General features: G+C 32.6%; 1 protein-coding gene across 1 annotated transcript; it reads left to right on the top strand.

The window, feature by feature from the left end:
- Window positions 1-48: 48 nt before the first annotated feature.
- LOC124928796 lies at window positions 49-6,426 on the top strand. Its single transcript, XM_047469040.1, has 7 exons — window positions 49-739; window positions 3,086-3,460; window positions 3,975-4,349; window positions 4,874-5,248; window positions 5,339-6,013; window positions 6,120-6,199; window positions 6,287-6,426. The coding sequence occupies exons 1-6, from the start codon at window positions 140-142 to the stop codon at window positions 6,180-6,182; spliced, it is 2,463 nt and encodes an 820-aa protein (XP_047324996.1). The 5' UTR covers window positions 49-139; the 3' UTR covers window positions 6,183-6,199; window positions 6,287-6,426.
- The last annotated feature ends 7,267 nt before the right edge of the window (window positions 6,427-13,693 follow it).

The raw sequence follows: 13,693 nt of genomic DNA, 5'->3' as shown, positions 1-13,693 counted from the left end.
TGATGTTACATAACTTTATGTTTTTAATAATAATTTTTAATAATGCTTGCTTGGTATATCATTTCTAGATCTTCTGTATTATGTGCATTCTTTTTTAAGAAACAAGAACACAGAAAGAAAGAAAGAACAAGGCATACAAATGGCAGCAGAGGTTGGTTTGAGTGTACTAGGAAAGATCGGGGAGTTGCTGATTGAGCCAATTCAACGAGAACTTGGCTATCTCTTCTGTTTCAACAATAACTTTCAAGAGCTCCAAACTCAACTAGAAAAACTAATAGCAATGAAAAACGATGTACAAACAAGGGAAGATGCAGAAATGAGGAAGCGTAACACCCTGGGTGAATCCGTCAAGTTGTGGATTGTGAATGCAGACGGAATAGTTGTAGAAGCAGAGAGCCTTCTCAATGAGAAGGCCAAGGTTCAGAAAGGGTGTTTCTCCATCAAATGGTGTCCTAATATAAGCTTGCGCTTTTCTTTAGGCAGGAAGGGGAAGAAGTTATCTCTCGTTATCATTGAACTTGTTCAAGCTGGTGCTCAGTTGCCACAGACGGGTCACGCCTTAACCATGCCACCCATAAATATGCGCGATTACAATGGAGATGCTCGTGATTTCAACAGCCGAGGTCAGATTGTGGAAGACATCATTGAGAAGTTAAGGGATGAAAAGACAATGTTAATTGGGATATGCGGGATGGGAGGCATTGGAAAGACTACATTGGCCAAGCAAGTCCTCCAAAAGGTACAAGACTTCCTTAAGCCTTTATTTACTATTCAAGTTATTACTACTGTCTCTAGTAGTCCCAATTTCAATACTATCCAACAAGAAGTCGCGGAGATGTTAGGGTTTTCCCTTAAGGACGTTGATAGTGAGATTGTAAGAGCAGAACGTTTACGAGATGCTTTTAGTAACACGAGAGTTGTTGTCTTGTTGGATGATGTTTGGGAAGAGTTTGATTTAAATGCGTTTGGTTTTCCATTAACAAAATCAGATTTTGTTGGGTGTTGCTGCAAAATTATTTACACATCTAGAAACAAAGGTTTATGGTTAGGTGAACGAAGCATCAAACAAGAATTCCCTCTTGAAGTATTGTCACCTGAAGAAGCCTTGAATTTGTTTCAGAAAAAAGTTGATCTAAAGATTGTTGATAGTGATTTCCAAGAAAAGAATAAAATAGCGACAAAAATTGTTGATGAATGTAAAGGACTTCCCCTGGCGCTTAATGTTGCAGGAGGCGCTCTCATCGAAAAAAGCACACATCAATGGGATAATATGCTAAACCGGTTGAAGAAACACCATGAACATGACCATGTGATATATGAGATTTTGAAGACAAGTTACGACTTCTTAGAAGGACACAATGAAAGGTTCTTGTTTTTACTCTGCTGCTTATTCCAAGAAGATGCAAATATTCTTGTTGAAACGCTGTATCGTTATGCAATGGGATTGAATCTCTTCAAAGATACGAGTGATCCAAAAGAAATATGTGCTGGTGTGCACACTGTTGTTGACAACTTAATATTGAAAAATTTGCTGATAAAGGTTGAAGATGGCGACGACAAAGAAAGTGTAGTGAAGATGCATGACGTGGTGAGAGATGTGGGAATTTCAATTGCTAAACAAGAACAGAACGGTTTTAGTTTTCTAGAGTGCCATGGTGTGCATGAACAAGAGATTGTCTTCGGCCCACACATTAAGATTATTTCTATATTATTGCAGGAGAGAGATGTGAAAAGCCCTGATAGAATGGAACTTGGAGGCTCAAAATTGGAACTACTACGGTTGGATGCTTCACATTTTCACGGATCAAATATTAAAATGTCAGGAAATTTATTTCAAGGAGGGGATTATCTCAAAGTTCTGGATATAATTGGCACTTTCGGCCAGATTAGTGAGTTTCCATTATTTTCTTCTTTAGCCAAGTTGAAGATGTTATCTCTAGAGGGATTGAATTTGAATATAACAACAAATGTATCTACCATTGGACATATTAAGTGTTTGGAGATCCTTAGCCTTCGAGGTTCAACCATGAAAGATTTGCCAAACGAAATAAGTGAGTTAACAAACTTAAGATTGTTGGATTTGACTCGGTGCAAATGTTTCATAAACAATGGTGTTCTTTCGAAGCTTACTAATTTGCAAGAGTTGTACATGTGGGATAGCTTTCAAGATTGGAGGATACACAAAGAAGACGTTAATGGTGGAGACAGTCATGCAGGAGGACTAGATGAGTTAAATTGTTTACCTAAATTATGGAAATTGGAACTGGAGATATCCAACATTGAATCAGTGCCGAGAGGTGTTAGACTATTTTCTTCTTCAACATTATTGGAACATTTCAAGATAAGAATAGGAGGAGAATATAAGGGAGATACTCGATTTGAAAGTGGGAAAAGACAACTGTGGTTGGAGAATGTTAGAGACAGTACCACCAGTTTCTTAAATGAACTTGGGGATTTAATAAAAAAGGGCATTACCAATTTATGTATAAGCAATGATCTTGGCACGTGGGAGAAAATGCCTTTAAACGGTTTTCTATCATTGAGAGAAGTTGTTCTTACAAATTGTGGATCAATAATTACTCTTTTCCCACCGTCACAATCATCGATGGAAATAGAAGAGATCAATGGACTTGGGCGTTATTTGTGGCGTATCGAAATATATAAATGCAATAAAATGAGGTATTTATGTTCTACATCAATATCAAGGAATCTCACAAATCTTAAAATTCTTGTTCTCCGAGACTGTGAAATGATCGAAGAAGTTGTTAATTTTTGCGATAAGACTGAACAACTCAATAAAGTTGAGTTCAATGCTTTGGAAACTCTTGTGCTACGTGACTTGTCTAGGCTGAAAAGTTTTTGCAAAGGAATAAATGAAAGTTATTTTCATAAACTAAAAACATTGCAGCTAACAGGACTGAAGAATTTTATATTTCATACAAAGGTACGCGCACATATAAATTTCATTATTACTATGTACAACTTTTAGTTATAAAATAAAATGATCTACTAATTAATTCAAGAAGAAAACAATTACATATTCTATCCATATGAGTAAATTTTTATTATATTTAATATTTTGTAGGTGGAAATACCTTGCTTGGAGTTTCTGAATATCTTATTTATTCCAAATATTGAAACTTTGCCTATAGTGGCTCCATCCCTAAGCATCTTGCACATTGATAGTTGCGGAAGCTTAAGATATGTCTTCTCGGAGATTTTCTTGATAAGTATTTCTCATCTTGAAAATTTATCCATTACAAACTGCAAAATGTTGAAGGGACTAATAGGAGTGTCGAAGGGTGTAGAAGAGGAGTCGAAAATATCAATTGAATTCCCCAATTTGAAGAGATTGGATCTCGCATCCTTAGACAAATTAACAAGTTTTGTCATGGACATTAACAATTTGGACGTTGAAGAGAAAAAGTCGCAGCAAAAAACACTATTTGATCATGATGAGGTAATAGTAAGTGGAAATTTGTTCTTTGTTATTTTATAGTAGTATAATTAAATTGGGAATAACTTTATTAATAAAAATTACTGGATGAATAAGTATAATATAATATATAGGATTATATATGTGTATAGGAAAAGACGTAACAAAAATCTTCAAATTCTTGTTCTAAAAAAATGTGAAACAATGGAAGAGATTATTAATATTTGTGATGAGGATAAACAAATTAAGAAAATTGAGTTCAATGTTTTGAAAACTCTAAAACTCTAGAGATTCCTGACTTGTCTTGGCCTAAATATTTTTGCAAAAGAATAAACAAGATTTATTTTCATAATTAAAAACATTGAAGCTAAAGGATTTAAACAATTTATCTTTCCTATCAAGGTAGGAACATATATAAATTTTATGATTACAATGTACACAACTTTTAGTTATGCAAGAAAATGATCAATTAATTAATTCAAGAAGAAAACAATTATATATTTATGAGTAATTTTTTATTATATTTATTATTTTGTAGGTGAAAATACCTTGCTTGGAGATTCTGAATATCTTATCTATTCCAAATATTGAAACTTTGCACATCGTGGCTCCATCCCTAAACAATTTGTACATTAATAGTTGTGACAGCTTAAGATATGTCTTCTCAGAGAGCTTATTGATAAGTATTTCTCATCTTGAAAGTTTATCCATTAAAAAATGCAAAATTTTGAAGGGATTAATAGGAGTGTCGAAGGGTGTAGAAGATGAGTCGAAAAAATCAATTGAATTCCCTAATTTGAAGAGATTGGATCTCGCATCCTTAGACAAATTAACGAGTTTTGTCATGGACATCAACAATTTGGATGATGAAGAGAAAAAGTCGCAGCAAAAAACAGTATTTGGTCATGATGAGGTAATAGTAAGTGGAAATTTGTTCTTTGTTAATTTTATGGTAGTATAATTAAATTGGGAATAACTTTATTAATAAAAAGTACTGGATGAATAAATATAATATATTATAATTTATAGGATTATATATGTGTATAGGAAGAGGCATCTCAAAAATCTTCAAATTATTGTTCTTAAAAAATGTGAAGTGATGGAAGAGATAGTTAATATTTGTGATGAGACGAACAAATCAAGAAAATTGAGTTCAATGTTTTGGAAACTTTAGAAATTCGTGACTTATCTAGACTAAAATGTTTTGGCAAGGGAATAAACGAGATTTATTTTTATAACTACAAACATTGAAGATAAAAAGATTGAAACAATTTATCTTTCTAATAAGGTAGTAACATATATAAATTTCATGATTACAACGTACCCAACTTTTACCTTTACTTATAAAAGAAAATGATCAACTAATTAATTCAAGAAGAAAACAATTACATATTCTATCAATATGAGTAATTTTTTATTATATTTATTATTTTGTAGGTGAAAATACTTTGCTTGGAGGTTCTGAATATCTCATCTCTTCTAAATATTGAATCTTTGCACATCATGGCTCCATCCCTAAACAAGTTGGATATTGATGGTTGTGACAGCTTAAGATACGTCTTCACGGAAAGCTTCTTGATGAGTATTTCTGATCTTGAAAAATTATCCATTAAAAAATGCAAAATGTTGAAGGGACTAATAGGAGTGTCGAAGTGTGTAGAAGAGGAGTCGAAAAAATCAATTGAATTCTCTAATTTGAAGAGATTGGATCTCGCATCCTTAGACAAATTAACAAGTTTTGTCATGGAGATTAACAATTTGGATGATGAAGAGGAAAAGTTGCAGCAAAGAACACTATTTGATCATGATGAGGTAATAGTAAATGGATAATTGTTCTTAGTTAATTTTAGGGTAGTTTAATTAAATTGTTCTTAGTATAATTCTTAGTTATATTGTATGCAGGTATCGTTTCCTTGCTTAGATGTGTTGTATATATTTGAATTGCCAAAGATAAATTATATAGTAGGATGGAAAGAGGGAAGGAGACAGGGTGAAGGACATCATCATCATCCTGATAAGATATTTCATGTATTAAGTTCATTGATGTTGTATGAATTAAGCAATTTAATACATGTGTATGAAATCAACCAGCCAGACCTAGGAGTGCTTTTATTTCAAAACTTGACATACCTGAGAGTTGGTGGATGTGGGAAATTGAGATATTTGTTTTCGGAGAATATAGGTAGAGTCGCTGCCAAGCACCTTGATTTTCTAGAAATCTGTAAATGTGGGATGATGGAAGTGGTGATGAAGAATATTAAGGAGGAATTAATAATTGAGGATCATGATGATGATGATGATAAAGCTGGAGGAAGTAATTTTCCACTCCTTGAGACATTGTACCTCGGGGAACTATCAGGTTTGAGGAGCTTTAGTGAGGTTGCTTATACTTGGGCCTTGCCATTACTAAGAAACCTAGCAGTGTATCAATGCCCCAAGCTAGAGGCACTCTCTCCCGACTATTTGGATTCTCCAATGCTGGACGATCTCCAATATGATATTGTTAGAGAAAAAGTAAATGTAAAGAATACTTGGAAAGGTGACATTAACGCTGCATTGCGTCATTTATTTATCAAGGTACCCTCTCCCTCTCTATTTCTATTTTATTTTGTGTTGGTTTCTTTCTTATAAATTAAGCTTTTTAAGTTAAGTTTACTGCATTATTATTAATTTGTACACACAGAAAGAAACACAAGAAAAGAGACTAGATAACATGAATGAAGAAGATGAAGAATCAGAAGATTGAGGAATATTAATGAGGAAGTATGATTTGTTCTGTTATGATTACTAATGATAAAAGTATATATGGCTGATTTCTCATCTTACTGTGTAAGTGTTCCTCCTTTTCAGGGCTGCTTAATCTGCAACACATTATAGTTTTCGTGCCAGATACCATCAAATAAGTTGCAGCTTCGATCGTGTCTATTAAATAATACTAATGTCTTTACATCCTTACAATTAATAGCTAGAGACATAATCATCATAATTAGTAATGCTCTCTGCTAGAGGCATATTTTTTTGTTTATGTTTCACTGCTTCTGTTCTCTTAACGTTTAATTTTGTTATGTTTGGTGATAGTTTTGATACTCTGTGTTCGTAATATTCTTGTCGTTATGTTTATTTGATAAAATCCGGAGGATGAGAAAGAACTATTTCTCTCGGGAATAGTCATTTCTTTCCATTCTCAGTAAACTTTTAACTTGACCTTCATTGTTGTCTAAACTATGGTTTTTAGCTCGAAATGACAAAAATTGTTTGGTTTTTGAGTCTTGCAAAACAGAGCCTACCCAGAAACAGAAAATGAACTGCAGCCTACTGTTTTGTTCGTTTTTCAGTGTGATTTCAAATTAAAATGCAAACAATCCCTTTTTAAAAACAAAGCTCATCAAATAATTGCCTACCATCAAGTTCAACACAAATGTCAAAATTTTAATCAAAGCATTAAGTCATTTGGTTTTTGTATATATATATATTTATTGTTATTTTTCAATTTTTAGATATGATTGAATTTCAAAACACACATTACCTTGTCATAATCCCAATTTAACAAATGGATATATTTTTGTAAGAGAATCAAATCACAGAGATAACATAAATATGATGTTTTTATTATGGAAAATGATAGTAAATGGAGTACACACAATATATCAATCCATATTTTCATCATGCCAAATTAAAGAGAAATATCAAGTCAAATAATTCCATATTAACTATTATGGATTTGTACTTGAGGCTTTCGATATTTATCTCTTCACTAACATTGCAATGATTTAGGATGAGTGAGTCCGTCTTTGAAGGTCAGAAGGATCCGCCATGGAAGATGTCGGTATCCTCTGTTTTTTGTTTCTTCCAAGTTCACAAAAGCTTAACAATTTAATGGTTAATTTTCCTAGACGAAGCTTGTTAGAGTAAAATAATAGGAATTGATTGAAAAATAATTGCATATTTTTCGTTTTATTGTTAGGTAAGTGCAGATGGAACATTCAAATGGGACGTTGAAAAAGAAAGTAACATCATTGCTCCTTAATCAGATTATGAGTTTATTGATTTGGGATGTGGAATGTGTTATGTTTATATTTATCTAAAGAAAATGTAAATAGATTATGAGTTTGTGAGAAATTGTCAAAATTATTCAATTTCATTTAATTAGATTATGAGTTTTTTTTATTAGTTTTCATCTTTTGAAATAGACAAAAGGTTGTTTTCTAGGTTTGACTAAACCATCCTATTGGAAAGTAAAAAACAAATTATGAAGCTTTAAAACAATGCTGAATCAATTCTTGGATTTGATTAAATAAAATTCTAAAATAAAAAAGATTTGGCGACAATTAATTTAAATTTACCGACGACGCATAATTAAGCGTCGCTAAAAATTACATCAACTATTGACGCAAAATACACGTTGGAAAATCACTAGCGACGGTTTTATGCGTCGATAAAAATCTTTTTATTCGTCGCCGAACATATAATTTGTTGTAATGGATGTTTGTGGCATTCGTCATTTTACTTGTCATAAGTTAATTTTTATTTTTTCTACAGTTATACAGGATATATGTATTATTTTTTTAAATCATTTGTCTTAATGAAATGAGAAGAGTAATTGATAGTTTGCATTATTAATATAATCTGTTTAATTTAATGATTATAAAAGTTTTTACTAGAACTAGAATGTAGTTTTTTGTGTTGTGAATGTAGGCTTTAGTACTAGCTGTTACAACCTTAAATATATGGCATCGGTCTTGGCTTGATTGTGGATGGCCAGGACCGAGAGGTGCCTAAAAAGAGTCGCGGATGTGCGACATGGCACTGGTAATGAGAAGTGCAAAAGCAACCAGCCTTCTGTCGTGGCATGATTGCGGAGTGCTAGGACCGAGAGAAGGGTGTCGAAGAGTGGTCGTGTGCGTGCGACATAGGCACAAGGTTGGAGCCAAGCGTTTGTCGTGGCATGATTGCGGAAGGTCATGACCAAAGGAATGCCTAGGAGGAGTCGTGTGCGTGCGACGTGGGCATAAGAGTGACAATGTCTAGTGCATTGAGAGAATGCGTGCATAGAGTGCGGAAAAGACGGAGTCGACTGGTGATGGTTAAATGAGGACCGGTGGCGACCAGATGAGGGACCCGGAAATGTCGGCATGATGTTGAGAACCCGAAAATATCAGCATGATGGGTTGAGGACCGGAAAAGTCGGCATAATAGGCAGATGTGATGGAAAAAGTCAGCAGCGGTTGAACCGAGGGAGAACGTGGGTATAGTGGATGGTTACAGCCCACTACTTGCAGTTATACCCATGTCCATCAGTTTGAGGCGCAACTAAACCGAGGAAGAACGTGAGACTGGAGTAGTGGGCAGCCACTACTGGCAGTTAGGAACCACGATTTAGCAGCAACCGCCTAGCAGTTATTCCCCACACCTTGAGTTCGTTATTTTCTTAGGCAGATTGTTATTCTTTAGCTATAAATATAACCCTTGAACTGCACAAGACGATTATGAGAGACTTTGATAGATAAATACCGCCTAGCTAGTGAGTGTCTATTTTGTGTGCATCCTTGAGCATTTAGAGCCCTTTATATTGTCTTGAGTGAGATTTAATACAAGTATAAAGTTGGGCACGGCCGTAATTGTGTGTTCTCTTTCTTGCATACTTATTGATTATTGTGAGTTAGTTGTTTATTTCTGTGCAAGAAATAAACCTCGGTAGTTGGTTGATTGTTTTGGTGCGCGAAACAAGTCGTGCAAGGGTTAAAAAATTAAGCAAAAATCCTTTTCGCTATATTCTCCCTTGTAACACTAGCCATGCCAAAATTCCTGGCATCTGGACTCGAATGAGAATCGCCCTGAACCGGAAACAAATCTCCCTCAAAAATCGGTAAAATAGTGACATGAATGGTACCGACCTGACCAAAGACCGGATATTTTATACTCTTCCGATTCACTTGTCTGAGTCTCTTAATTATGTGTCATAATATTACTGAATTTTTTTTGATGGGTTTGTTCACACTACAACAAAACATGCATTCGGCAACCCTTATATGCCAACCCATATTAAGTGTTGGTAAAAGTCAAACAAAAAAACTTTTGCCAACCTTTATACATATTCAACTACCTTTATTATTAATTTTTTTATACCTATTTATTGACAACCTTATAATTTAACTATTATTTTAATGTTTCATTTTTTAATTTTATAAATATTTTATTTCACTATTTAAATTTTTAAAATTAAATTTGACTTAAAATTTTATTAACGGTAAAATTTAATTGTTATTTTTTTATAATATTATTAATTTTTTTAATAACAAATGTCTTTAGATTAATTATTATTTAATTTTAATTAAAAGTAAAAATAATATAAACTAAAATTAAATTAATTAAATATTATATTATGTTTAACAATAAAAATTGAATTTATACCATTTTTTAAATTGGAATATAGAGTATCAGCTTATTAGTAGAAAAGCCTAATTCCCTTTTCTCTCCATAAAACCTAAGTAGAAGCCTATTCGTAGAAAAACTCAATTCCCTTTTCTCTCTCCATAAACCTAAGCAGATTCCATCGCCAAACAACAACACATTATAAGGAGGCTTCTGGAAAGACAACGAAGACAGAGATCGAAGGTACCGGCATTGCTGACAAAAGAAAGGATAAACAATGGTAAGATCAAAGATAGGAAGGAAACGTTAAGATGAAAGATCAAAGATAGGAAGGAAACGTTAAGATGATCTCAATCCATTCCTACATCAGTCCATTTTTGCATCTCATTTATTCTTTTCATATGCTTTCTTCTTAATCGATTGATTGAAAGGTTTGAACATTCATTATTGTGTCATAAGGAATCGCTTTGTTTAGATTTGATCATTCTGGCGTTTATTTCTAGAGGAGTTTGATTGCAGATAGAAGAAAAATTTTGATAGGAAGGGGTTTAGATGAAACTGGTTCATCAATTTTTTAAATTGTTCTTAGTTATGTTTGTAGAGTAGGAAGGGCCTGTGTAAATCTAGTAAGACAAATATGCAATTTAGGAGGATCCACATTTTAATAAGCTTATTATCAAGCCACTGCATAAAATAGTTTGTTCATAAGCTGAATATTCTTCTTTCATTGTTGTTGTTCTATGGAGTAAATTTCTTGGTTGTTGTTGTTTTTGTATGTATGTATGTGTATCGTTTATGGATTGAAATTTGAATAATGTTAGAAGAAATATGAAGAGAGGTATTGTTGCTTGGGACGTTTCTGAGTTTTTCAATTATGTCTCACTCTTTATCGATCACATTCTTTGTTGATCGCTGGTTGTGTTGCTGTTGTTGCAGCTTGAAAATCGATACCTACTTTCCTTACTGAAAATTCGATGGATGCGTTGCTGTTGTGGTCCATGCATTTATATCATCACAACTTCTCCTGGTCAGCTACCTATCCACTTGTTTTCTTTCTATCTCCGAAGCCCTAATCTAACCTTCATGACTACCAGGGGCAGAGCTACACAAGGGGCCAGGGTGGGCTATAGCCCAGAGTAAATTTTTTTGTTTATAAGGATGTTGAATCTTCTCAGCAGGTTTAGTCTTGCTTGAGGGAGTTCATGAGGAGCGAAGTTATGTGCATTATTACCCGTCGGTGATGCCAAGGCATATATTTCTTACCTCTCTTGCTATTTATTTTCTCATCTTCTCTACTGGATCTTTCATTAATCATCAAATGCTTTTACTAATTTTAAGCAAATGAATTCCAATGCTTCTTTGGAGTAACATCTTGATTTATTTAGTATAATCGTACTGATTGGGATAAATTGAACTACAGGTTTAACTTCAGTAGAAATTGTGAAAAACATAAAAGTTTTTCTTAATATTCAATTTATAATCAGTATGCTTATTTTCCTAGACCTTATAGATTTATCTAGTGTTCCGATTTAGTGATTATACAGAGTGTTTTCACAATACTTGTATATGAAGTTTCAAAAAATTATACTAATAAAATCTTACCGTTCTAAAATTAAACCTAGTGATTATTCAGCCAGATGATGTATTAATATTGTAGTTTCAGAGTTGTTTAGTTATGAGATATGAGAGCTTGATTTTGCAGGGTCTTGTGTCCAGCAGTAACCGTTTATTACAAGTGTCACAAAAAGAATGAGTTACCTTTGCGGAACATTCAACGAAAAACAGGTTCTACTACTAAAAAGGTTAGTCCCTTCATTAGTCTACTTGAAATAAGTTGTTAATCATTTGTTATACTCAAATCAAAATTGAAGAAAGTCACAAGTTCATAATATTGTATGTTCTAGTTATGCTAGGAATTGACAAAGTCACAAATTTATGTTAAAATTGCTGACATATCTAACTGTAATTTTACCCAACTATTTGGTTCCCCAATTTACATTGATTTATTAAATTGCTGGATTTACTTGGTCTGTGTTACTTGTTTATTGTGCTCTTTGTTTGTCTTAAAATTAGAAACTTTCTGAAATATTTAGTATAAGTGGGAAACTTTTTCCATAATTATACAAGAAGAAAAAATAGAAGATTATATAGTGACTAGTAGGGTCTGTTGGGGAATTGTGGAAGAATAATAGTATATAGTGAAGAAGAAATGAAATAATTTAGAACCTAACCGAGTAGCTCAATGAAAAAGTTCTTACTAAGTCTCATGTTAACTAAGAAGTAAGAACACAAGAAATAAAAATTTAAAAGGATAAAAGAGATGAGAACAACAACTAGATAATGACAAAAGAGAATAAGAAGATAATGATTCATTTTAATTTTAATTATTCTTTAATAGGGTCAGACTACTCTATTTATTAACAAGTATTTGTACTTCAAAATTCATATAATTTTCTTCAAGATAAAGATTTCATTAGTTGTTTTTATTTTCATCCTCTACAAAATTCTAGAGATAATTTTAGGTTAATCTGAACTTGTAAAATATCAGTTAAATATGTTTTTTTCTCTTCTTATATGTATTATTCTCAATTTTCCATATTTCTCTCTTGCTTTATTATATTAGCCATAATCTCTTTTTTAATTAATTAGTAATGATGATATTAAACAGACACTTGTCAGCAAACAAGAATAAAAGTTTCATGGATATGTTAAAATCTGCAAAAATCTCCCATGATGAAGATGATGAAGCTGAACAAGAGTTCATCATTAAAGAAGAACCTTTTTCTAACCCCACAAGTAACTAAGTACATATTTTTTTATGTTTATTGTTTTTATACACCTAATTAAATTATGTGATTTAACAGTGATTGTTGATACTAAACGAGATGATCAGAAACTTAGCACTCCAAGATCAAAGCATCTCGCAACAGAGCATTGTAGAAGAAGCAATATAAATGATAGGTATAACTAACACTTAACTGAGAACATTTAGTAACGATTTATTTTTACCAAATAAAGTATATCAGAAATAGGGATCATGCAGATTTCAGAGTTTGAGAGAACTAATCCCCAGAAATGATCAAAAGATAGATAAAGCATCGTTCTTATTAGAGCTTATTAGAGGTATATGAAAACAACAAATTCATGACTATGTATTATAATTCTCTAAAAACTTATTGACCAAAAAAATCTAAAATATATAAGCAGGTTATTGAGTAATTGAGTACATTCAATATTTGTAAGAGAAAGTCCAGAAGTTCGAAGGGCCATACTAGAGATAGAATCAATTAGACCCATCAAAATCAAGGCTATGGTAATCAATCAGATTTTATTGTTAATTAATTTTTGTTTCATATATACTAATGATGAACATCCAATTTTTATTTATGAATAGGAAACCAGATATAATAATAATAATAAGCCTGCTATAGAACCTCAATTGGTATTGTCAATAAATGGAAACAAGACAAGGGCACAAGAACACGACGTGGAAAGCGATGTTAAGTAAGCTGAATTGCTCGGAGAATGTTTATGCTCAGTCCAAGATGAGAGCGCAGGTTATTCTGAATCCTCACTCAATTGAACTTTCAAATGGTTAAAAGAATGACTTATTTTATCAGTTCCCCTTCACAATGCTAACTTACATTATTTGACACATACAATTTTTATGATGTAAATTTTTACTTTAAAAAGAAAAACTACCGGCCAGTATTTGATGCCAGGTTTGATTTTAAATAATATTTCGTGTGTTATTTAATTCTTTTACTGGTGTTTAACCATAACATAAAAAACTATCACGTTGGTGTTTAACCACAACATAAAAAACTATCACGTTGGTGGGTTATGTCACGTGTATGTGGTAGATAGTTTAGTTAGTATAGTTGG

This window comes from Impatiens glandulifera, chromosome 3 (genome assembly GCF_907164915.1).
Source record: "Impatiens glandulifera chromosome 3, dImpGla2.1, whole genome shotgun sequence".
Lineage (NCBI taxonomy): Eukaryota > Viridiplantae > Streptophyta > Magnoliopsida > Ericales > Balsaminaceae > Impatiens > Impatiens glandulifera.
The sequence above is the reverse complement of the archived record's forward strand: the minus strand, read 5'-3'. Positions and strand labels throughout refer to the sequence as shown.

Excerpts from the sequence above, each read along its gene's own strand:
- LOC124928796 (XM_047469040.1), top strand. The coding sequence starts at position 140 with ATGGCAGCAGAGGTTGGTTTGAGTGTACTAGGAAAGATCGGGGAGTTG. Across the intron at positions 4,350-4,873 it reads CAGTATTTGGTCATGATGAG|GTGAAAATACTTTGCTTGGA; the intron begins GTAATAGTAAGT and ends ATTATTTTGTAG. Across the intron at positions 5,249-5,338 it reads CACTATTTGATCATGATGAG|GTATCGTTTCCTTGCTTAGA; the intron begins GTAATAGTAAAT and ends TATTGTATGCAG.